Below are 24,392 nucleotides of genomic sequence, written 5' to 3'. Positions count from 1 at the left end.
TGGCATCTTTGAGCGAGTGGCTTAACTTCTTATGCCGGATGCAAGTTTTTCTTGATAGTTACGTTGACGTACTTAGCTATCAGATTAGTAGATTTACGAAATGCATATAAACTCATGCGATGAATTGTCAGTGAGGCTGAAGTGGATTCTTTATACTTTCGTACAACACATAAAAACAGACTTTTATTACAATCGCAAAAGACGGAATATAATCTTTGTTAGTTGTATAGCTGCTAATGTGGCACGGATGAGCCCTAAAAAGAAGAAAAAGAAAAAAAACAGAAGCTCGAGTATTAATGTTGTGCGATAAACGTTACCGGATTGGTGGTGAATCCACTGCAGGTATCGTGTCGTTTACTAGAGAAACCGTGCTACTGACCAGTTCAATTAATAAACTTGATGGTGAATCGACAGGCGAAGCACGTTGCTACACGGTACATGTGCGCTTGTATGGAGTGCTTTATGCGAGACAGTGTGGTAACCAGTGTCACACAGCGCTGCCAAGTCCCCACTGCGCACGGAAAGTAGGGCCTGGCGGCCGGCAACTCGCTGTTCTGAATTGATCGCCAGTCTGCGCCGGGATGGAGCCGTGGCTGTTTCGACTGGTGAGCGGGAGCGGGCCCACGGTGTCGGCGAGCCTGGTGGCCGCGGGCGCCGCGGCGGCCGCCGTCGCTCTGGTGTTGGCGCTGCGGGCGCTGCTGTCGGTGGGCCGCCAGGCGTCGGCGTGGCTGCGCATGCGCCGTTTGGCGGCACAGATTCCCGGCCCGCGGGACACACACCCGCTTATGGGCGACGGCCGCCTCCTCCGCGGCGAGCCACTGGTCGACCTAACGCGCATCTACCTAAAGCATGGAGCACCGTGCAGGTACACAACTAATGAAAACTTACGATTTCCTTAAAAATGTTTGATCCTCGTTGTTTGTTACAGCGTAATCTGCATGCTTCAAGTAGCTCATTATACATGGCTGCTTGAAAGCTTGTTTCTTTATCCAGACTTTACGTGTCCTGCTTAGTGACGACTGAGCCCCATCTTCACTGGTCATCATTAAATGCCTCCTCCGCTTGTCGAATGTAGCTGTCATGGCGTCTACTGATTGTCGTAATATATTGTCAACCAGTTGCTGGTGCCTGGTATATTTAGTATATCACCGGGCAATATATGTCACCATCTAAATGAGGACATGGTGGCAGACAATAATTAGTGCCAATCAGGGGATAATTTTGATACTGTGAGTAAGTTTAAATATTTCTTTCTAAAAAGACTTGATAGCCATTATATATGTCATTTAATTTTGTTGACCTTCGATAATTTTACCAATGATCTCACATAATCCTACGTTCTGTATTTTTAGGGACGTCAGCATCTGCAGTTATCGTAAGATCTTTAATCGTGCAAATCCTTACGAACAAGTATTTGGCGCATACATAATGTACTCGAACCCTTGAATTACTCGGGCCAGTAACCCCACTGTTACAGATCGACATCCGTTTGAATATCTTAGTGGGTACCGTTATCACAGCGCTCTGCAGTTAATAACTACTTGAGGTTCGTTTGTGAGACTCTTCATAGCATAAGAGAAGTTTAAAGTAGACTACGAGTTATTTCATAGGAGAAGATTATTGAAATCGCCCCTTTAGCGCCTAGACTCTTGTCCGAACCAGGGTATTGTGTTCGGCATCTGGAAGTATTTCGTGACACATTAAAGCACTTTCCTTTTCTCGCCGTTCACACAAGGAGTCATAGTGACAGACCACCGAGCCTGACATCCCCACACAGTGGGCGGGGCCACCAATAATGAAAGTCGCTATTAAACGCGCCACTGAGGATGGATTTAAGATTTTGAAAAAAAAAAAATGAAATGTTGAAATGTGTGTGAAATCTTATGGGACTTAACTGCTAAGGTCATCAGCCCTAAGCTTACACACTACTTAACCTAAATTATCCTAAGGAGAAACACACACACCCATGCTCGAGGGAGGATTCGAACCTCCGCCGGTACCAGCCGCACAGTCCATGACTGCAGCGCCTGAGACCACTGGGCTAATCCTGCGCGGCATTTTAGATTTTAACTCCGGTGGTCCCAGATTCAGTTTATTAGGAAACAATCGCCTACCCCGTTCCTCTTCCCCTCTTCTAGGCAGTCACATACTGATTGACATATTGTCAGCTAGTTGTTGGTGTCTGGTGTACTAATAGTATATCAAAGACTCATTCGTTCTAAGTTGACCGCAACACTGGGCAATATATGACACTATCTACAGGAGGAGATGATCACTAATAAGAATATGTGTCAATCAGGGGATAATTCTTTGTACCGTCAGGATTCCATGGGACTCCTTTTTGATAGAGAGCTCCCATACATGAGTCCACCAACAATTCATGACAGAAGTCTGCAGCTTTTAATAAAGATATACACATACTATTATAATCATTTAAAATGAAAATGGGAGTAATTGGTAATTTAACTGTATATGAGAGCTATATTGAAGAAACCTCCGTCGATGATAGACGAGATGGAACTCTAAACTTAGTTCAGAAAACCCGCTATCAAATACTTGCTCTGCTGAGCTACTGCACCAAACACAGCTAGGAAAACATCTCTCCAAAATGGAGGCTGAGGCGCGCCTGGGTCAAGAATTCGAGATCCCACTGAAAGCTCTGGGGAATCATCCAAACTCATGATCGCTTAAACGCAGCTCACTCTTCCCAGGAATTGATCGTAGATGTGTCCAGGACGCACACATCTCCCTCGATGGTGTCCCAGACGTGATCAGTAAGAACAAGGGGTGGATGATCGCTATGTTCACACAATCTCTACCAAATCTATGGGGTATTCCTCTGAACCTTCTGACAAAAATCAGTTTCCCAGAGCTGATTCATTCTCTTTCCGATGGTATTGATCGCTTATGGTGTAGTTCACCATAAGAAAACGGACAACGTTTGATAGCACTTGGTTCCAGTATAACTTGCTGTAGAGATGTGGTGGCAGACGTGTCTGAGTACATCTGGGTGAGAGATCCACCTTTCATCCCCTGTAACGTCCGCTGCAGGAGAATGCCTCCACCAGCTGCCTGATACGTGCACCATAGGTAAGTGGGATGCAATGTCTGCGTGTGTTTCAAGGAATTACTAGTACTCTGCATCAACATGTAGTGCGGCTCACTTGGTCGGGCGCCATGTCTAGTGACGTCTGTGCCTGGGACTTGTGGCGAGCAGAGGTATGTGGGTGATTGTTTCGAACCTCAATACGAGAAAATACTGCTGGATCGTAATAAACCTAACTAATTTTTATCTGCATGGAATGTGCCTGTAACTGCTGATCTGTGTCCCATCCATCCGTGTTATAGTTGACGATGGTCACCCTTTACCACATGATCACATTTCCCGTGGCGATTTTCTCGAAGCGAGGTAAACATGCTGCACACTTACACAATGGTAAGTAACAAACTCGGTGCCCCATTCGTCCGGAATCTTGATCTTTCAACTATCGTGCAGTAACCATGGAACTTATTCGTTCTCAAATGTCACATAGACTACTGCATGTGTAACAATTCCTATCCATGGGACGCTTCGAACTGTTCCATTCGCTGTGAAAACAGCAGCGCTTTCACTCCACCACAGCGATCTTTAAGTCAGTTGTATTTTAGTATATTGCTGGTGATATACTTGAAGACTCGGTTTCGCAGACTGTATCTCCATAGCTCTTCCGTAAAAGTTTTTTTTTCTGTACTGTCATATGAGGAAACATTGCGCCAATTTTCGAATGGAGTTCGGGCTCCATGTTACAACGTTCAGCAATAGCACACTGTATAATATTTTAAAGGACATAGTTCTTATTATAGGAAACAGAGATCTATAATTAATATAAATAAACTGAAAGCAGTCTTGATGGCATAAATTTTTTAATGTGGTGACCGGTTTCGATCGTATTATAAGATCATCTTCAGACCATAGATGTCTGCCGGGGGTGGTGGAGCATGGCAATCCTCTTGCTTGTGGCTGGTGATAAAAGAAAATTTATACATTGCAACATTATTGCCTTCCTGCTAATGTACCTTAATAGGGATGCCGGGAAAACCTAAATAATCGCATCGGGACACAACTCTTCAACAAACTTACGCGTTCTATCTTCCTACTTACCTAATTGTCCAATGGACAAGAAAACTATTGAAACTTTGATACATATCTCCACAGATATTCTAGCTAATATTGCAACCAGGAGCGGAGCTGTGGTGATATCCCTGAACTTGATAAATCTAGGGCAGAAGAATAGGATACATGACTTCTAATATAGTACGGTGTGGGGAAAATGGGTTTTCTGTCTGAGACAAACGGAGTTCACCACAGAAGGAAAATTAGCGTTTAACAGCCCTCCTTCTGCGAGGTAATTAGAGACGAAACCAAGCTCACACAGAGGGATGGGTGGGGGGGAGGGGGAGGGGAATGGGGGATGGAGAAGGAAACCGCCGTGTCCCATTCACAGTGAACTTCATGTCATTTTTCTCAAGAGATTTAGGGAAACTATAGAAATCTTAGATCTACTTGGGGAACGGAAATTTGAATCGCTATCCTCTCGAGTGCAAATCCAGTATCTTAATTATTGCGTCACAGAACTCGGCCGAGTGTGTGCAAGGTGTAAGGAGTAATCTTGAGAGATATAGTCAGTAAGATGTTCGATGCCACGCTGATTTCCGCTGTCCTAGTGGAAATTTTGTAGTCAGTCATCACGAAAAATGAAGACATGGATATATGGGGATTGTGGTACACCTCACAGTTGCGGCAGGAAATTATGTACTAAACAACATAAATAGTTGCAATGTCTTCTCTGCTTGGTACACTTATTCCGTTCACACCTCGTCAGTTTTTCTCACGAAACTGAGTGGAACCTGATTCAGAGCATCCGATCACAGGAATGTTGTGGATGTTCATCGGAATGTGATCTCATTAGCGACTATAATCCTGAGGCTGCCACTCAGGCTGCAGTAAACCGATATGAGCCTAGGCTACCAAATGACAATGTATGATTACACAGATATTAACAGTGTGGAAAAAAAGCAATTTTTAATCCTCACATGAAGCTTTTCCAGGTGGCAATTATCGCTGAAGTCGAAGAAGAAAAATATAACTTACTTCTGCCTATAAACGTCAACACATTGGCAGCGAAATGCAATTTAGCACCGGTGTTACAGCTCGCAGGCGGCTGCTACGTCATATCTTTGGCTGACAAGTCTACAGTTTCCCACAGACTCCCTGTGTTGGTTTTTCAGAGCTCTTGACGAATGTTACTACCTGTAAGTTGTTTCTCTCAACTTTCGTAGGGCAGTTCTCTTTCAGCACGGTACCATACACATAGATTTGGTATCCAGGACAATTGTCCGTGTGTACTGCAGATAACATGGAGTAATTCCTAAGGAGACAGCGAAGCACCAGTGCTATGGACATAATACTAACTTAAAGAGAGTACGTTAGGTGATGGGGAGTATGGGGGAGACGGGGTTATGGGGAAACATTACATTAAGTAGCAAAGACTTGTTCCTGTATTTCTACGTAGGAGGTCAGGTTTTCTCCTGTTCCTCTAGCGTTTGGGTAACTAACTGTTTCTGGATCCCGTAGTAGCTATTTCATTAATGTTTCCCATTTTCAGTATTTCTTTTAATAGTTTTTCATTTTACTTTACCTGCCCACTTAACTTTTAAGTGTTCCAGTTTCCTCGGCTCCAAATTTACGGCGTATGGTCTGTGTTTCAATTCAGTTACGCGTTATATTCCAGACAAACACCTGGGGGAACTTGTTCCTCAGCTATGCGTGAATATGCATTAACCGTGCATTGTAGAAGAAAGGTAACTTCAATCATGACCAATCAGTTTTTAATATCTTCCCTAATACAGACATTCTGTGTAGTCTTGCTTTCTAGATACATGCATTCCTTCGTTTATTGCACTTCTGTGTCGTCCACTATTTTTATATTAAGCTAGTCGTTGTTCTTCTTTCCCTTCCTCTTCGTCATCATCGTCTTTTGTTTGTTCAGCCTCAAGCCGTATCCCGTGTCAAGTACACTATATGACCAAAAGTATGCGAACAGTCCTATGTAAAGAGGAAATGACTAGTAGATGCTACGAAAGACCGGCACGCTCTTATTTGTGGTGGCAGGGAGTGCTTTGTCGTCAGTAAAGAAGCAGTAACAGTAGAACCAGTTGATCAGCAGAGCTGAATGACATCGAATGTGGAGTTGTCCCTGTCACCTAAGCAACTGAGTTACCAGAAACACTTCAAACCTCCTGCAGTTACCGAGGTCGATTGCTCGTTATATGACTGTGAAGGAGAAACCCGGAGAAACCTCCACAGTTAAACCAAATCCTGGAAGACCTCATGTACTGACGGCCGGAGACCGTCGCCTATTGCAAAGAGCGGTTTTAAAAAATCGTCTGAAATCAGTGGAAGGATTCGCTCTTCAGTTCTAAAGTCCTATCAGCAATCCATCTAGCGCAATGATTATGCTGTAGTTTCGGCCACTGCCAGTCTGGAAACCCGTATTCTTTTGTCAAGATGCAGACCGAGTACCTGTGTGGCATCGTTACATACAATAAAACATTACTCAAGATTATTCCATTTATTATAAGTCTCTGCAGTCTCTTTTGCGACGGATGGTGTCTACGTAATCCGGAGAGGAATCTGCTGAATCCGACCGCGGACTTGCAACTGCGAGAGCGCTGCAACAAATCGGAGCGGAAGTGTAGCAGACGGTGGTGGGAGAGCTTGCCGCCCACTCGTGGGGTAGGCATACTGCGTCGGTAGCACTGGTTGGAGATGGCGGTGACCGCGAAGATGTGTTTCATTTAGGTCGGACTGGTGTGTACTCAGTTCCTCCCAGATCAGTGACCCTCAGGAGTACGGCGACGTCGGATGCCGTATTATGCTGAATGGTGTATCTGGCTACCCAGTACAACAGGCTGTCAGACTCGTGCGTCGTTGGCGTTTTACAGCAGCTTCTACCGTCATCCAGAGCCGTGTTGGTAGGCCCCTGGACTACCCATCAACGATGGACCAATGTGTGATTTCAGTAATGGATGATGGTCGTCATTAGCCGCAGCTCTCTCGACTTTCCTTACTAGTTTCTCGTTTGGCAGTGTGCAGGGATTTAAAATGAATGGGATGCATTGGGCATCAGGTTCTCATATGCCATATCTATCTCTAATCAGTGCTAAGCTACGCTTGAGATGGTTTAAAGAGCAAGGCCACAGGACACTAGATAGTTGTGAACGAGTAATTTGGAGTGATGACTCACACTGTACCCTGTGGCAACCCGATGAAAGGGTTTCAATTTAGCGAATGACAGTAGAACGCTACCAGCCATCACATGTAAACTCCAGTGGTGAAGTATGGCTGACTTGTAGTTACAACACTAAGATTGTTTTTGTAGTTGCTCTTAAGAAAACGTTAAATGTGAAAGTGTAAGATCACATTTTACATCACAGTATATGCATGTTGAGAAAGAGTTCGAAGTCGACGGCTGTATCAGCATGACATTGCACCCGTCATAAAGCAGCATAGGTCAGGGTGTCGCTTTTGGGCAGTAACATTTTGAAATATACTGGCCTGCTCAGGGTTCCAGCCAGAACCCTATGAAACACCTTGGGAAGTGAACTAGAAAGTCGACTTCGCACCAGACTCGAAAGTCCACCATCGCTACCTACTCTGATAACAGCCCTTGAGGTATAATGGTGTACCAACCATGCACTGGGGTTCATACGCTTCATTGAAAATGTCCCCAACAGAGTTCAAGCAGTCAGAGAGGCGAAAGACGTTTACAACCAATATTAATATTCCGTAATACGTGCGCGGATGCTTTTGATCGGATAGTTTATGTTGCCTATTCCTTCCAAATTGTTCCAAGTCTACGTTTCATCCGGCCACGAGGGCTATGTCACCTGTGTACTTAACCACCGGTATCTTTTTCCTTGGAACTATTATTACTCCTCCAAGACTTCCTTTCACATCCTTTATTGCATCTATGACTTATGCAATCCAGATAAATTGTGAAAAGCTGGTACCCTGCTTTACATTGTTCTTAAGATGAACTTGTATTTCTTGGCATTCAACTTATATTACCTTCTTGCGGTTTCTTAGATCTACATTTACATTTATACTTAACAGGCCACTTCATGGTTTTTGGGGGAGTGTGCTTTCGGCATCACTATCGTTTCATCCCATTTCAGTTCCATCCGAGAATGGAGAGTGAGCTCCGTATGAGCTCTTAGTTCTCTGATTTTCTCTTCTTTGACCACGCCGCTCTCCTACTAATACTATGTGGAAAGGGTTCTAGACCGACAAAGAACGCTAAAGGACAGGACTATCAGCGTTTTGTTAGCCACTACTTTCGTTGATCTTACAATGTCTCAGCCTTGAATCAGCTTACCCTACAACTGTTTATATGTGGAGATTTCATTTTCGGTCGTTTGGGAGAGTTACATACTCCTAGGTAAAATAACGTCGCTACTGTTTCAGTGACTTTTAAAATAAAGTCACTAAAGAGTGTTCGATCACTTCGCCTTGCAGTCACTTAATCAACTTCGTCTGTCTGCAGACATCACTTACTTTCGCTAGTGCACTGGAGTTGTACCCTTCCCACTGAAAACAGTATCGTCCGCTAATAGCGTTACAGATATTTCGACGTTATTGACTAGCATACGATGCTGAGATCCATACATATATTTTCAGAAATTTCTTTCTCAAATGAAAACCTGTATTTGGTACTAACCAACTTCTTTAGGACAGGAACGTCTTCTTTGCCTGTACTAGTCTGCATTTTATGTCCTGCTTGCTTCGACCGTCTTGGATTATTTTGCTTCCAAGGTAGTACAATTCCTTAACTTCGTCTACATCGTCATCACCAATTTTTATGTTAAGCTTCTCGCTATTATCACTTCAACGGACTATTATTGCTTTCATCTTTCGTCAGTTTATTCTCAGTCCGTAATCTATATTCTACTGCCTCAGTTTATAGAATCGTGGAAGTCTATGTGATAAATTATTGACTAAAATTTTAGATTGTCTTTTAGAGTAAATTGTGGGAAAATTTGTTTTATACACCCAGACGTCTTTGCATTTACTTAGTTCGGAGCTTTTGTATAAATTATCATCACAACGTTACCTTTATAAACTTCTTCACCTTTAGGGTAGACTAACCATATTTTTCGACGTAACTAATCGAAATAAATAGAAAGTGTGCTACTGTGTACCTCAAATTTGGCACAGGTTATGAGCGCCAATATTTTCTCCGAGTTAGAACTATCCTTTCATTAGCTACGAAATGAAAGTTCACCTTTTGGTTCGATTACTGGAAAACTGACTCTTCTCCTCAAATGTCCAATACTTCCAGTATGGGAGAGTGAGAAAACCTGTTCTTAACGTTGTGTGCCTGCCCCTGAGTGTTTTCTGGTGGTGTGACGAAGAAAGAGAAAGCCGGTGCCAGCGGAACGCCGCTTTGATTTCGTATACAAGATTGTAAATGGAGAACCGGTTCCCCTCTACTCCGCCCGTCAGCAGTCGATCTTGAAATTACGCAGTCAGTTAGTTTCGCTAGATTATTGGGCAGTTAGAGACTTTTCGATACAAACTTCATATGTCGATAGCAAGGCACGTAAGAAGCAGGGAAACTAGTAGAACAGATAATCGTGATTTTAATCTGATACAAATTAGTTATTTAAAGTATACAGCATGCGACACATTTAATGCTCTTCGGACGTGACTGACTCGAACTACACTGATTTACAACAACAATGAAGTATCCGGAAGGGGAGAGGGGGATGAAATGGAACTTCACGGATTGAGATGATATGTGATGTTATATCCCAGATTACAACATCGAGTGAAATTTACAAATGTGCCCACTTATCACTCTGACATCGCACATCCTCTGATCCGAATGCATGCGCTGGTCCGATTGAAAAGGGTGTCATAAAACCACTGTATCCTCTTCTGAGATAAGATACTGCAATTGGTCTTTGGTATCCTAGATACTCTTACTGTGTTAGAGTTGACATCCGAGCTGGTACAAGTGTTTTATTGGGGTCAGGTCTTTGGATCTTGCTGGCCACGGGAGAACCCTAACATTTTGCAGACAGTTGATAGAGACATGCGCTATACGTCTACGAGCATTGGCCTTCTGAGAGATAGCATCCACGATACAGCCGCATGAGAAGTTACACATCAGGACGTACCGCTGACCGTCAGAGTCCCCTCAGTCAGTACCATCCGTGACCTGGAACCTCTCCACAGATCGCCGCCTTAATCGCCGACGATAATCATCTGGTGTAGCAAGGCATCGCAGCACTCTGCTGAAGACTATGCGATGTTATTCAAGAGCAGTCCATGCTTCCCAAACACTGGACCACTCCAGACGCAGACGTCTATGTCGTAGTGTTAATGGTAGCCTATTCATATAGCCCAATCACCACTGGAATCCGAACAGTAGTGGATGATGACACAGAATGTTGCAGGGAAATCCATTACTTGTTTTTGGATGGCAGGAGCAGACATGAAGAGGTTGTAATTTGTCTGGAGCACAGTGCTGCGATCCACCCTTCGATGGTCAGAGATAGTGGACCAGAGACTTGATGACGAGTATTCCTGCCTTACTCCGCCCGGTTAGCCGTGCGATCTGATGCTCTACTTTCCGGACGGGAAGGCATGCCGGTCCCCGGCACGAATCCGCCCGACGGATTAGTGTCGAAGTCCGGTTTGCCGACCAGTCCGTGGATGGTTTTTAAGGCGGTTTTCCATCTGCCTCAGCGAATGCGGGCTGGGTCACCTTATTCTGCCTCAGTTACATTATGTTGGCGATTGCTGCACGAGAACTTTATCCACCTACGCCTACACCATAATTACTCTACCACGCAAACTTTGGGGTTACACTCGTCTGATGTGAGACGTTCCCAGGGAGGTCCACTGGGGGCCGAACCGCACTATAACCCTGGGTTCGGTGTGGGGCTGCAGTGGGGTGAGTGGACTGCTGTAGCCTGTTGTGAGGTTGTTAAACACTGAGGACTACGGCGGGGACGAAGCCTCTCCGTCGTTTATAGGTCCCCAGTTCCATTCCGTACATTACAGTCCCTGCCTTCGCGTTGCCACGCAGTCTAACGTCAGGCCAGTGTCACTTCCGAACGCTACAGATTCGACGAGCCACTTTACGGTGCTGATAAGGCTATCTCACACATGTATCCGGTATTTCCATGTCCTTCACAATTATCACTCAAAATATGACGCTGTACGTGCCCCTTATTTGTCGTGGAGGGCCTGGAAACAAAAGAGGAAGTATGTAAACTAATGCATTCTGGTGACCGTTGTACCTGTCACAGAGAATCAGAACTCTAATCGTTAACATATCCGTTGATACCATTTATGTAAACGAAGTTACACTGAATGCGACTGTGTCTTCTGGGCACTTTCATTTCAAGCACTGTCATACTACTGTATATTAAAAGTACTGACAAAATACGATTCATAACTGGAATTAAAATATACAGCACAAAGACATTTTTGTTCTTCGTAAAAGTGGTGAAAAATTTCAGAAACTTTTCAGTATAACTGACTAGTCATCACAGAAAATGTGTTGTGACAAGCCAAAGAAATATGAAGATATTAAGGAGCATCAGAAATGAGATTTGCGACAAAACCTTACATCAGATTTCGGGACTACGAAGTTGACGATCTGGAGGAATTCTTATATCTTGTAAGGACATTAACACATGACGGCCAGACCAATGGGAACAAAAGGAACCGACTAGCATAGGCAATAGCGTCCTTCTAGATACAACCTCATTGTACTGAACAGAGATCTTAATCTGAGAAATAAGTCTTACTTGTGTACACTATCAGAACAAAAGTATCTGGACAGCAATAGTTGGATATTAATACGTGGTTTGTCCGCCCATTCTCTTTAGGGCGACTTGAATTCTGCTGGGGACACTTTCAATGTAATGTCTGAATGTCTGCGGAGGAATGGTAGCACGTTTTCCCTCTAGAGCCGAAACCAGAGAAGAGAGTGATGTTGGATGTTGAGCTGTGGAATGAAGTCGACACGTAACTCATCCCAAACGTGCTCTATAGAGTTCATTTTAGGCCTCACGGCAGGCCAGGCAGTTACCAAATGTTGATCTCCCAATACTATTGCCTCACAGATAATGCTGAATGAAATGTTGCATTGTCATGCTGATAAAGACAAGCAACGCCCTCGCATCGTTTCTATACTGCATGCAGTACACTACGTTGTAAACCGTATTCATAACCTTATGCATTTAGCGTTATCGTAAGCAAAATGAGAAGACCAAACCCTAACCTGGGGAAACACCCCTTACCGTAACACCACGTCCTTCGTATGTCATTGTTGGCACTACCATGATGGCAGTTATTGCTCTGCATTTATTTGTCAAACCGAGGCCCTTCCATAGAATTTACACAGGGTGAAGGGTGATTCACTATCCCAAATTACTCATTTCCAGTCATCCACTGCCCAGTGCCGTTATTCTTTCCATTATTTAAAATCTTACTTAGCTTTGACTATAGATATGAGTGCGGTATGTGAAACCGCTTGACGATTGTACTCCGTCATTTCATCTCTCTACGCGCAGTCAGTGTCATAGCCGGACTACAGGTACCACTTTCGAACATACGAGTTCTTCGTTATGCTGATATCATGAGATTTTCTTACAGCCCTACTACACAGTGCTTAGTATTCCCTGTCTGTTATTACGTGATGTCTGCGTGGTCTTGATTTAGTTGTGAGTAAAAATTTCTCGGTGTACATGCCGCGTCAAATCAGAATAAATCTCCGAGCTTTCGACCACTACCTCCATGGTCGTCGTCAGGGCTAAAACTGACTGTCGTGAACTAGCGAGGTTCCCACTTTTATATGTAAAGGACGGCTTCTTATTGGCTGGAATACGTCAGCGATATGGCGCGTAGCGAAGTGGTGCCCTCTACTTCCATAGATGTACGAGTAGTTGCTATCCCACGTTGCTTGCAGCGCCATCCCTTAAATCAGGAGGTAAAGTGCGAGAAGTTTTTCTCTGCGATTTTTCTTTATCCAGTGCGCTCTTCCAAGTGTTGCTAAGTGCATAGCCGTTGTCTCTATTAAAGTTATTATCGCTAAGTCTAATTTCGACTGCTTCCCGGATCACAGAGTCCCAGTAATTCGATGTGTGGGCTATTACTCTGGTTTCTTCAAATAAAATCTTATGCTTGTTAAGCAGGCTATGTTCAGCCACCGCTGATTTTTCCAAATATCTGTATTTCAGGTGGCGTTGGTGCTCGATGCAGCGGTCTGCAACGGTTCTTACAGACTGGCCCACGTAATTCTTGCCGCATTCGCAAGGAATAGTATAAATTCCCGGCACTCTTAAGCCGAGACTATTTTTAACTGGTCTCAACATTTCCTTAATTTTCCTAGGTGGTCGGAAAACTGGTTTTATTCCTTGCCTCTTCAGGACTCTGGCTATCTTGCTCGTTGTAGCACCGCAAAAAGGAAGCCGCGCTATGTGTTGGTCCTCTTCTTGTATGTGGCCGACATCGTGTCTTACTTTCTTGGACAATACTGATTTAATTTCACCGGCAGAATAACCATTCCTCTTGAAAACAGTCGTCAAATGGTTGATCTCGGGACCGAGGTGGTCCTTGTCGGAAATAGTCCTGGCTCTGTGTACTAAAGTATTCAGCATAGCTCTCTTCTGAGACGGATGATGGAAGCTATGGCTATGCGGATATAAGTCTGTATGGGTTGGCTTCCTGTACACAGAATGGCCCAATCGTCCATCCGGCTTTCGCTATACCAACACATCTAAAAAAGGTAACTTCCCTTCCTTCTCGACCTCCAATGTAAATTTTATGTTTGGATGTACACCATTCAGATGTTCGACGAACTGCTGCAGCGTGTCGCTGCCGTGTGGCCAGATTAAAAAAGTATCGTCGACGTATCTGTAGAAGCATGATGGGCGGAGGTGAGCACTGCTCAGGGCTCGTTCTTCAAAGTCCTCCATGAAAAAATTCGCTATTGCTGGTGACAATGGCGAACCCATGGCTGTTCCATCCGTCATTTCATAATAATTTCCACTGTATAAAAAATAAGTGGTCGTCAAGGTATGCCGGAACAACTTCAAAATTTCTGAGGAGAAATGAGCAGACAACAATTGTAATGTGTCATCCACAGGTACTTTGGTGAACAGAGAAACCACGTCGAGGCTGACCATGATATCACTTGGGCCTATCTTCATCTGTTTTATGATATCAACAAACATTTTTGAATTTTTAATGTGATGTGGGCAGTGACCAACGATAGGCGCCAACAATTTAGTTAAGTGCTTTGCAAGCTTGTACGTAGGAGAGCCAATAGCGCTAACAATCGGTCTCAACGGGACGTTCTCCTTATGAACCTTTGGCAAACCGTACAGTCTTGGTGGCCTAGGTGCTCTCGGCCGTAAGATTTATTCTGATTTGACGCGGCATGTACACCGAGAAATTTTTACTCAGGAAATACGTCGCGAAAGACTTCGTAGCCATATTGATTTAGTTGTGTTTGTTCCTTTGCATTTCCACTTCACAATGACACCACCGACAGTCGACAAGACCGCTTTACAACAATTGAAATGTCGCTGGTGAAATGACTAGTCTAGGTCTGAAGTCAGTGTGCTCTCCTGGTAGAGCCATTGTCCTATTACTGTTTTCCTGCAGACAACGCCTCCATAAATACTGGTGCGTCTGCCTATCGTGACATCTGCTCAACACCGCATTACATGGGGGTGTACGGATGCTTTTGATCGGATAGTTTATATCCAGAGTGCTGCACTACATAAAAACAAATCCTGAACGGCAGAGAATGATAAAAGAAGAGAACGAAGCGTTGGCCATGTGGAGCTACTGAATAGTACTGAGAATTAAGAAGATTTATAAGTTAACAAATTTATCAGCCCTGTGGTGAATATACAGACTAAATAAAGAAAGGAAGAATGATATGGCCTGTTTAAATGAATGTGGGAGTAACTTCCATGGAACGAGACAGAGATTTAAGGCAAAATTTTGTAGAGATATAATGTTACTGGATTATGTTGAACAAGTGATAAAGGCCGTTGGATGTTACATCTACTCTGAGATTAACAGAAGTGGCTGCTTTCCTGAAAGCAGCTGACGTCGAGTGCAGGACTATCGTCCCAAAACCAGTGGTGTTCCTCTGGTCTGGAGTGCAGTAGTTTGCCCAAGAAAGAGACATGAGACTAACACGATTCGGTAACAATTGTAGGAAGCCGGTTACTGGGTGAAGCGTGCATCGTCCTTCCTACCCTCCGTGGCTCAGTATTCATTTGCCGGGTAAGGGCTTGGTGACCTCCGGTTCCTGAGTCGCGGAGAGATAAGTGCTGCCAGTCCTCTTCTACCGTAAATTCTGGACGTGCTTTAGCAACCATCATGTGGGTCCCAGGGAATGGGGATCTCGGTTTAATCGCCCAGATCCTCAAAATGGTAAATAGCTCTATAAGGAAACCCTCATCTCAGTATGTGCTTCATACCCATATGCTGCCTTCCTATTGCAGAACAACTGTTAGCGGGAAACATCTGGGGAAAAAGCCGCACCTCATTTGTATAAGACTGGCTGAGGCAGTGGCTCTGTCTAAATTGCCCCTTATGTTGCCAGCTGCTCGTAATACCAAGATGGACCACTTGAAATTTCCTCTCCCAGCGAAATGGATGGACCGCTGGTAGGTACTAACATCCAGACGCTCAAGAGGACTCATTTGACGAGTCCTCCCGTTTGTGGGTTTGTTCTGGTTAGTTCAACAAATAGTGACAGGACGCATGTGAAAGCCAGACTGTGTTATTTGTGAAAGAATGGAGGGAATCTCTGAGAAAGTTTCGGCCATTTACATTCAGAAGGGTATAGTGAGCTTAGCAGATGCGTTAAAATCTGTCAAGCAGCTGTGTGATGGGACGCTGTTGGTCGAAACGTCTCGCTCCCAACAAGGGAGAAACCTGCAAAAAGCTAAAGCCATTGAAACTGAACTACACAATACAGCAAATGTATTCTGATTTGCAGCGACCTGGTGGACATTCCCAAAGACGAGGTGAAAGATAAGTAGGGTCAAGGAGGTATACTCGACATGCAAAATACCAGGAATGGGGTGAATGCGGATCTGCTAAAATTCGACCACTTTATCCTTACCTTCAAGAGCTGAAATTTCCCAGAGCACGCGAAGGCAGGTTTGGTTGGTTGGCTGATTCGAGGGAGGGGACCAAACAGCGATGTCATCGATCGCATCGGATTGGGGAAGGATGGGGAAGGAAGTTGGCAATAGCCTTTCAAAGAAAACATTCTGGCATTTGCCTGAATCGATTTAGGGAAATCACAGAAAACCTAAATCAGTCTGGCCGACATGCGTTTGAACCGTTGTCCAGTATGCGAACCACTGCACCTCTGCTCTCTGTAAGGAAGGTTTTCTTCGTTAAAGTATGCGGTAGTATGTCCCCAAACCAATATGCTCTTTTAAATGCCAGCGCTGGGAACACCACCTTAGGAGGTAAGGGAGGAGCCACTTGTGGCTTATATGTTTAGGGTACCTACGAAGGCGTCGATTATTCATCTCCCATAAAGTGCGTTCATTGCTACTGGGACCACCCTCTCCGAAGTAGAGGCTGCAGCATATATCTTGAAGGGCAGAATATGCCAGAGTTTAAAACTATGGAGCGCATCTCGTATGTTACGGCTAAGAAAATGTATAAGACCATGGTGCCCCGATGTTCGCTACATTTGTATCATCTCTTAAAAAGCCTATTTATGAAATCGAAGCTACTACACAAACGGATGTTGTTAGTGTCAGCAGAGTATGTGTGTTTGTGAATGCACTTCTGCTGCTGCAGTTATTTTGAACACCGTAACTCTCTACAGAAGATAATAAAAGGCCATGATTTCTCTCAAGATTCAGCCTGGTCCACTGTCTAGCACTGCCACTGCTTTGCCGGCCAAAAATTCAAAAGCAATGCGCCACTCGCTGACAGAGACGGGAATCAATCAGTCCTATGATGTCTACCTCCTTTTACTCGACGCATTTCAAAGATCGCATTCTGAACTGATGGACCTTAATATTGGTGGTGGGGGAGGGGGGGGCACTCATCTCAAAAATGAGTCTCCTCCCATTGTGGCCTCTCATTCCTGTCGCAAAGAGAGGGTGAGAAAGTGACCGCCGGCCGGTGGTCGGTGCGCTTCTAAGCGCGTCAGTTTGGAACCGCGTGACCGCTACGGTCGCAGGTTCGAATCCTGCCTCGGGAATGGATATGTGTGATGTCCTTAGGTTAGTTAGGTTTAAGTAGTTCTAAGTTCTAGGGGACTGATGACCTCAGTAGTTAAGTCCCATAGTGCTCAGAGCCATTTGAACCATTTGAGAAAGTGACCGCCATGATAAAGTTTTCATACTACAGAGGATAATTAATGGGTTCAGGACACATGTAGAGGATCTGAAACTCCTAGCAAAGGAATGCCTTCGCTGCTTGTGTTGACAGGGTCTGCATTTTAAAGCGTCTTATGCCCCTGTACTATGAAACTATACCCTCCATCCCAAGGATGAGCTGATTAGGAGAATCGCTGATGAAGGTTGTGCTGTTTGTTAAAAACATGCGCCACTCTTCTGCTCTCCCCTTGGCTACAGAGCTGCAAGCAGTTGCAGTTTAATTTCACGTGTATTAGATGTTCATTGTTTGATGTGATAGATTCTGAGGCTCTCTCAGATATTAAAGAACAACATCTCAGGCCATTTATCCAACTGGGTAACTTCAGTGCACGTCATGTATTGTGGTACTCGACATCTACTTGCCCTCGTTGTCGGGTTTTACAGATCCTCATGACGTCTCATGAGCTGTGTACTGTCGACACTCTCACTCATTTCTGTATTGCTACTGGGCTACCCTCAGCTATCAAACTCTCTTTCTGCTTTGAAGCCTGCGCGGATTCTGCACACTGGGAAATTACGATGATCTTCATTCCAGTAGCCAGGAAGTCACTGACGACCATTCCAGTGACCGCATCTCACTCTGGATTCACCTTCTTGACAGAGACCTCCATGAAACGGCGCAGCCGCGATGGATGGTCAGTAAAGCCAACTGGATGTTATTCAGAAATCTGGGTGTGTTTGAACACCCTGACAGCATCCTGGAGTGGATGGAACATGAGTGACCCACCATGTCACTGAAGTCTCCAATCATCTTCAGAAGCAACCTATCCATTGGTGGACTGATGATTGCCGTTGAGCACTACGGGTCAAGCGTGCGGTTCTGCAACGGTTTAAATGCCGCACTTCACTGGAAAACATAGCAGCCTTTCAAATCGTTAGAGCTGAGTTTCGACGTGTAATCAAGGAATGGAAGAAAAGGTCGTGGCAATCGTTCCTGGACTCGATCAACCTTTGCATTTGTTCTTCTACAGAAGAATCGGAAGCCATCAGGATCCTTCCAGTTAATAGGGTCGTTACCAATCACAACAGTCCTGTAGTGACTGTGTCATCAAAGAGCGACATCGCTCAGACGATGCCGAAGTATTCTTTAATGACAACTGCTAAAACCAACTGGGACCCGGAGTTCCTCCCCTACCATGCGGCTTCAGAGAGGAGCAAGGTGGACTCCAGGTCCCACATTTCTGAGTCTCATAACTGCCCCTTAGCCACATGAGATCTGAATTCCACAGTGTCTGAGGCTCATGTAACTACACCCAGTCACGCCCAGATCCAGTGCAGCATGCTTAGCGAATTCAGGACAGCTGCGTCAAAGAAAATCCTCCTCGACTGTTTCAATTTGATATAGAATAAGGCAACTTTTTTACCTCGTGGCTATCGGCCATTTTGGTACCTCTCCTCAAACCAGGTAAGGCACCTCAATACTTTACCTACTCTTCCACCATATTAAAGTAATCCTAGCACTTTCTTTGTTTTCAGCTCACATCGTCTTCAGCATCTTCCATGTCATGCTTGCTCTTTTGTCAGTAAAGTTTTCTTCTATATCCGCTTTAACTTTATCACGTGCTACATTTGTTGATTTAGTCCTCTGTTTCGTACGTATTACGTTGTTTTTTCAGGCCGAGTTCTCAGCCATCTGCTATACGCTTCCTTTATCATCTTCATCGATTTGTCTACTTACTCACTCCCCCGTCAATTCCTCATATAATATCCCAAACTTGTTATCTCTCCCAGAGATTAAAATTTTATCTCGAGCATCATTGGCTTAACTAATAAATACCTGTTCTCTACAGTGTCATCCTCGATATATGATGCCATGACAGCCAGTCTAAGCTGATAGGGTAAGTATATTGAATCTTAGTGAAAACTTAACTTATTATATTGGACCTCCGAAGACTTCATCTACTATTTCTTTCCGTTCAAAGGAAAAGGAAATTCTTGAAATTAGTAGTTAATGGTCTGATACACATTCGGGACCCCATTAAATCTCTCACGCCATTTACAACAAACTTGTCTTCTGCCCTATTATCACATAGTCAATTATTAATCTTAGCTTACTTTGAGCAGAGGATCAAGTATATGAAAAGACGAGGGCTAATACAAATCCTTGGGTAATGTAAGATATTTAACTTAATCGATAAAAGGAGAAAATATAAAAATGCAAACTGAGACTGACGGTAAGTGCCAAGTGGCTAATCAGGAATGCCTAGAGGACAAATGTAACGATGTAGAAGCTTATATCACTAGGGGTAAGATAGATACTGCCTTCAGCAAACGTAAAGAGATCTTTGGAGAAAAGAGAACCACCTGTCAGAATATCAACAGCTGAGATGGAAAACCAGTCCTATGCAAAGAAGGGAGAGCAGAAAGTTTCAAGGAGTATATAGAGGGTCTATACAATGGAGGAGAGTGCATTATGCAGGGAAGATAATCTGCGGTGGCATTCTGTTGCCTTCCGCAGTTCTGGAGGCCGCCCTAACATGGGGGTACTGACGCCTTTTGCAGCCGCACGCTCCGGGTCAGACGCTGCATGAGATGTATAGCTTGGAAAATGAAAGACCCCCCCCAGCCCTCGAAACCTGATAGCGTCAGCGTCGGAAAAGAACAAGAGTTGGATGAGGGTGGCCAGGTAGGAAAGATAAAAGTGAGGAGCCTGGCATAAGTAAGTGGAATCAATGCCAGGTTCCAGCTCGGGACCCCATGGTCGCCAGCCACGTATCAACAGGTGTGACTCCCTGAGGACAATGTGACAATGTGGTTTGGGACAAGCTGGTGACTATAATCAGGGAAAAGAGAGAGGACTGGAAAACCAGAAGACTTGTAAACTCATTATATCTTAATCAAAAAGTCTCAGTTAAAGTGAGAGGAGAAAGTACAAACTGAATCGGACTAGAAACAGGAGTACGACATGGATACTGTCAATCACCTACTCTTTTCAACCTCTACTTGGAAAATATGATTGACCGATGCTCATTAGATGACAAACGCGTAGAAATTGGAGGAAGAAGAGTAGGGTTTTTGAGGTTTGCTGATTACATGGTCCTTCTAGCCACAGGGGAAAAAGAATTACCGAATTTGGTGGACACCATTGAAAATAACGGAAAAAATATAGAGTGAAAGTTAACACAAATAAAACAAAAATATTGGCACTAGGAGGAAATAAGGAAATAAAAATAATGCTGAATGGAGAAATACTAGAACAGGTGCAAAATTTTAAATATCTTGGAAGCGGGATAGACACCGACTGGAAGTGCACCACAGAAATTAAAACAAGGATAGCAATGGGAAAAGAGGCGGTTTATAAGAAAAGGAGAATTTTCTGCAGCGGTCTGGATAGAGAACTCAGGAAGAGACTCATAGAATGTCGTGTATGGAGTTTTCTTCTATATGGCGCAGAAACATGCACTATGAGAAAGAAAGACAGAGAAAGGCTGGAGGCTTGTGAGATCTGGACATGGCGGAGGATGGAAAGAATAAGTTGAATGGACAGAGTAAAAAATGAAGAGTTACTGAGAAGAGTGGGAGAGAAAAGACAGTTACTAGATGTAATAAAAAGAAGAAAAAGGAATTGGATTGGGTATTTATTAAGAAAGAAAAAAAAAACAGTTTCAGAAGGTTGTGTAGAAGGGAAAAGGAAGCGAGGAAGGAAGAGATTCCAGATACAGGATGACATGATGGGCGGTACAACATACAGCAGCCTTAAGAAGGAAGCAATGGATCGCAGAAAATGGAGGACAAAGGACCTACTAATACAGAAGGTAACTGATGATGATGATATAAGGGAGGCGCACTGGAGGGCAATATTATGGAAATGGAAGAGAACGTAGAGGAAAATGAGAAGGGAGATGTAGTACTGGGTGAAGAATTTGACCTAAGTCGAAACAAGTCCCCGAGAGTAGATAACATTCCGTTAGAGTTATTGATAGCCTTGGGAGAGCCAGCGTTGACAAAACTCTTCCATCTGGTGAGCACGTTGTAAGAAACAGACGAAATACCCTCACAATTCAAGATGAATATAACAATTCCAACCCCAAAAAAGGCAGGTGATGACAGGTGTGAAAATTTAAGAAGTCAAGGCAGCAAAATACTAACACAATTCATTTACAGAAGAATGGAAAAATTCGTAGAATCCGACCACGGTGAAGATCAGTTTGGATTCTGGAGAAATGTAGGAGCATGTGAGGCAATACTGACCCTACGACTTATCTTAGAAGATAGGTTAAGAAAAGTCAAACCTACGTTTATAGCATTTGTAGACTCAGAGAAAGCTTTTGACAATGTTGACAGGAATACTCTCTTTAATACAGGAATCAAAAGGCTATTTACAATTGGTACAGAAACCGGAGGGCAGTTATAAGAGTCGAGGGGCACGAAAGGCCACCAGTGTTTGCGAAGGGAGCGAGACAGGGCTTTAGCCCATCCCCAATGTTATTTGATCTGTATGTTGAGCAAGCAGTAAAGGAAACAAAAGACAAATTTGAAGCAGCAATTAAAGTCCAAGGAGAAGAAATAAAAACATTGAGGTTTGCTGATGATATTTTAATTCTATCAGACAGCAATGGATCTGGAAGAGCAGTTAACGGTAGGGACAGTTTCTTCAAAGGAGGATGTGAGATGAACATCAACAAAAGCAAAACGACGACAATGGAATGTAACCGAATTAAATCAGGTGATGCTGAGGGAGTCAGATGAGACAAAGTTGAGGATAAGTTTCGTTATTTGGGGAGCAAAATAACTGATCATGGTCGAAGTAGAGAGGATATAAAATGAAGACTGGCTCTGGCAAGGAAAGCTTTTCTGAAGAAGAGAAATTTGTTAACATCAAGTACAGGAAGTCTTTTCTAAAAGTATTTGTATGGAGTGTAGCCATGTATGGAAGTGCGATAAATAGTTTAGACAAGAAGAGCATAGAGGCTTTTGAAATGTGGTGCTACAGAATAATGCTGAAGATCAGATGGGTAGATCACGTAACTAATGAGGAGGTACTGAATAGAATTGGGAAGAAGAGAAATTTCAGGTACATCCTGACCAAAAGAAGGGATGCGTTGGTAGGACACATTCTGAGACATCAATGGATCACCAATTTAGTACTGGAGGGAAGCGTGTGGGACAAAATTCGTAGGAGACCAAGACAGTAATATAGTAAGCAGATTCAGAGGAATTTAGGTTGCAGTAGTAATTCAGAGCTGAAGAGGCCTGCATATGAATGAGTAGCATGGGGAGCTGCATCAAACCTGTCTTCGGACCGAAGACCACGACAACAACTTACTATTAAGTTGCCCTCACGTATATTAATGTACTGAATTATGTTTGAAGCATCCATTAATTAATTCAAAGTATTATGATCATACGAATCTATTCCAATTGGCACATTGTCGCCATACTGACCAGCAGTGAGGCCATTAGCTCTCGACCCAGTGCGTGCATTCACATGCCCATTATTTAAAGCATCTCTTTCATTACGTATCTCCTCTAGCATTCCCGTCCGTCCCACATAACCTTTTTTTCCCTTTTTCTCCATCTTGGCGTCGTCAGTCAGCGCCCGGAAGTTATGAGAACGACTGAGTGGCTTGAATACGTCATTTGTACCCACAGAGTCGTTTCACCAGTCTGACTCCGGATTTTTATACACGCCTCTTAATACTATAATTCATATATCGTTGCCGGCCGCGGTGGCCGTGCGGTTCTAGGCGCTGCAGTCCGGAACCGCAGGACTGCTACGGTCGCAGGTTCGAATCCTGCCTCGGGCATGGATGTGTGTGATGTCCTTAGGTTAATTAGGTTTAAGTAGTTCTAGGTTCTAGGGGACTGATGACCTAAGATGTTAAGTCCCATAGTGCTCAGAGCCATTTTTTTAAAAATATCGTTAGAAATTACATTACCTTCTTCTATCATCTCATGCACTTATCAAGAGTTAAAACGTAACTACCAGGAAATATACATGGGACTGAGATATCCATACAGTATGAGATTAAATACGAGGGCTATTCGCTTGTTATGGTCTGATCGGTCACAAAATGTAAACCACAGTGAAAATGAAAAGTGTTTTATTTAAAAGAGTTAGCTGCATGTTAGTTTCTATTATTAGTTTCTATTCCACATAGTATCCGCTCCGACTCCACTTCAATGTGATTTGACGTAGCGTTGTGCCAACTTTCCGATATCCTCGTCATAGAAGGCAGCCACCTGTAAGTTCCACCAAATCCTTACGTTGGTCTGCAGGCTTTTGTCTGTGCCAAAATGTTGTCATTATACAACGATACATGTGAGCAGAAACGTAACAGTGACGGAACCAGGCTCAGGTTCGATGGTGATCAGAAACGTGACATCCAAACCGCTGCAGGAGCATCTTCACTGACACTGCAGTGTGCGCCCGAGAATTGTCATGAAGAAGAAATTATAACAGTTATGTTATGTGGGGTAGCATGGAATCAAGCGAAATCCTTCACAAGCACTCATACCTGACGGGAGACACTGTCTTCCAGGTGCCCTCATGTGCTCATTTTGCTCTCAGAACTGAAAACAAAGATATGATGCGATCTACGGGTATAGGCCTACAAGAGACATTCTACAACCCACCTGTGGAAAACTTCATCTGATTATCATTGTGGTTTCCATTCTGTGACCGCTCGTGCTGTAATAAGGTAATAGCCGTCGATAACATATACATTATTATCAATAAATGACAGTTGATAATCTGTTTGAAAATTCGTTAAGGTGTGAAAACATCACATGCGCCAGTTGTGACACAGGATCAAACGCAGTCTGGACATGTTTTCAGGTAAGCTCATTCAGTCGAACTAAATAAAGTAGCTATTCTAGTCAGACAGGCTTGTGGTAATTATGTCCTTCTTTAAATTTACGGAGGCCGTAGCTCCTAGCGATCAAAAACCTGTAGTACAAGAAAC

The 24,392-nt window shown here is 43.8% G+C and overlaps 1 protein-coding gene across 1 annotated transcript in view; it reads left to right on the top strand.

The window, feature by feature from the left end:
* The first annotated feature begins 581 nt into the window (after positions 1-581).
* LOC126484901 (cytochrome P450 4V2-like) overlaps positions 582-24,392 on the top strand; it is a 113,831-nt gene continuing 90,020 nt past the window's right edge. Inside the window, exon 1 of the mRNA XM_050108501.1 lies at positions 582-865. Within this exon, the coding sequence (XP_049964458.1) occupies positions 582-865 (284 nt within the window). The remainder of the gene's footprint in view (positions 866-24,392) is intronic.

The sequence above is a fragment of the Schistocerca serialis genome, chromosome 6, assembly GCF_023864345.2.
Source record: "Schistocerca serialis cubense isolate TAMUIC-IGC-003099 chromosome 6, iqSchSeri2.2, whole genome shotgun sequence".
NCBI classification, from domain to species: domain Eukaryota; kingdom Metazoa; phylum Arthropoda; class Insecta; order Orthoptera; family Acrididae; genus Schistocerca; species Schistocerca serialis.
This window is presented reverse-complemented; position numbering and strand designations above follow the sequence as displayed.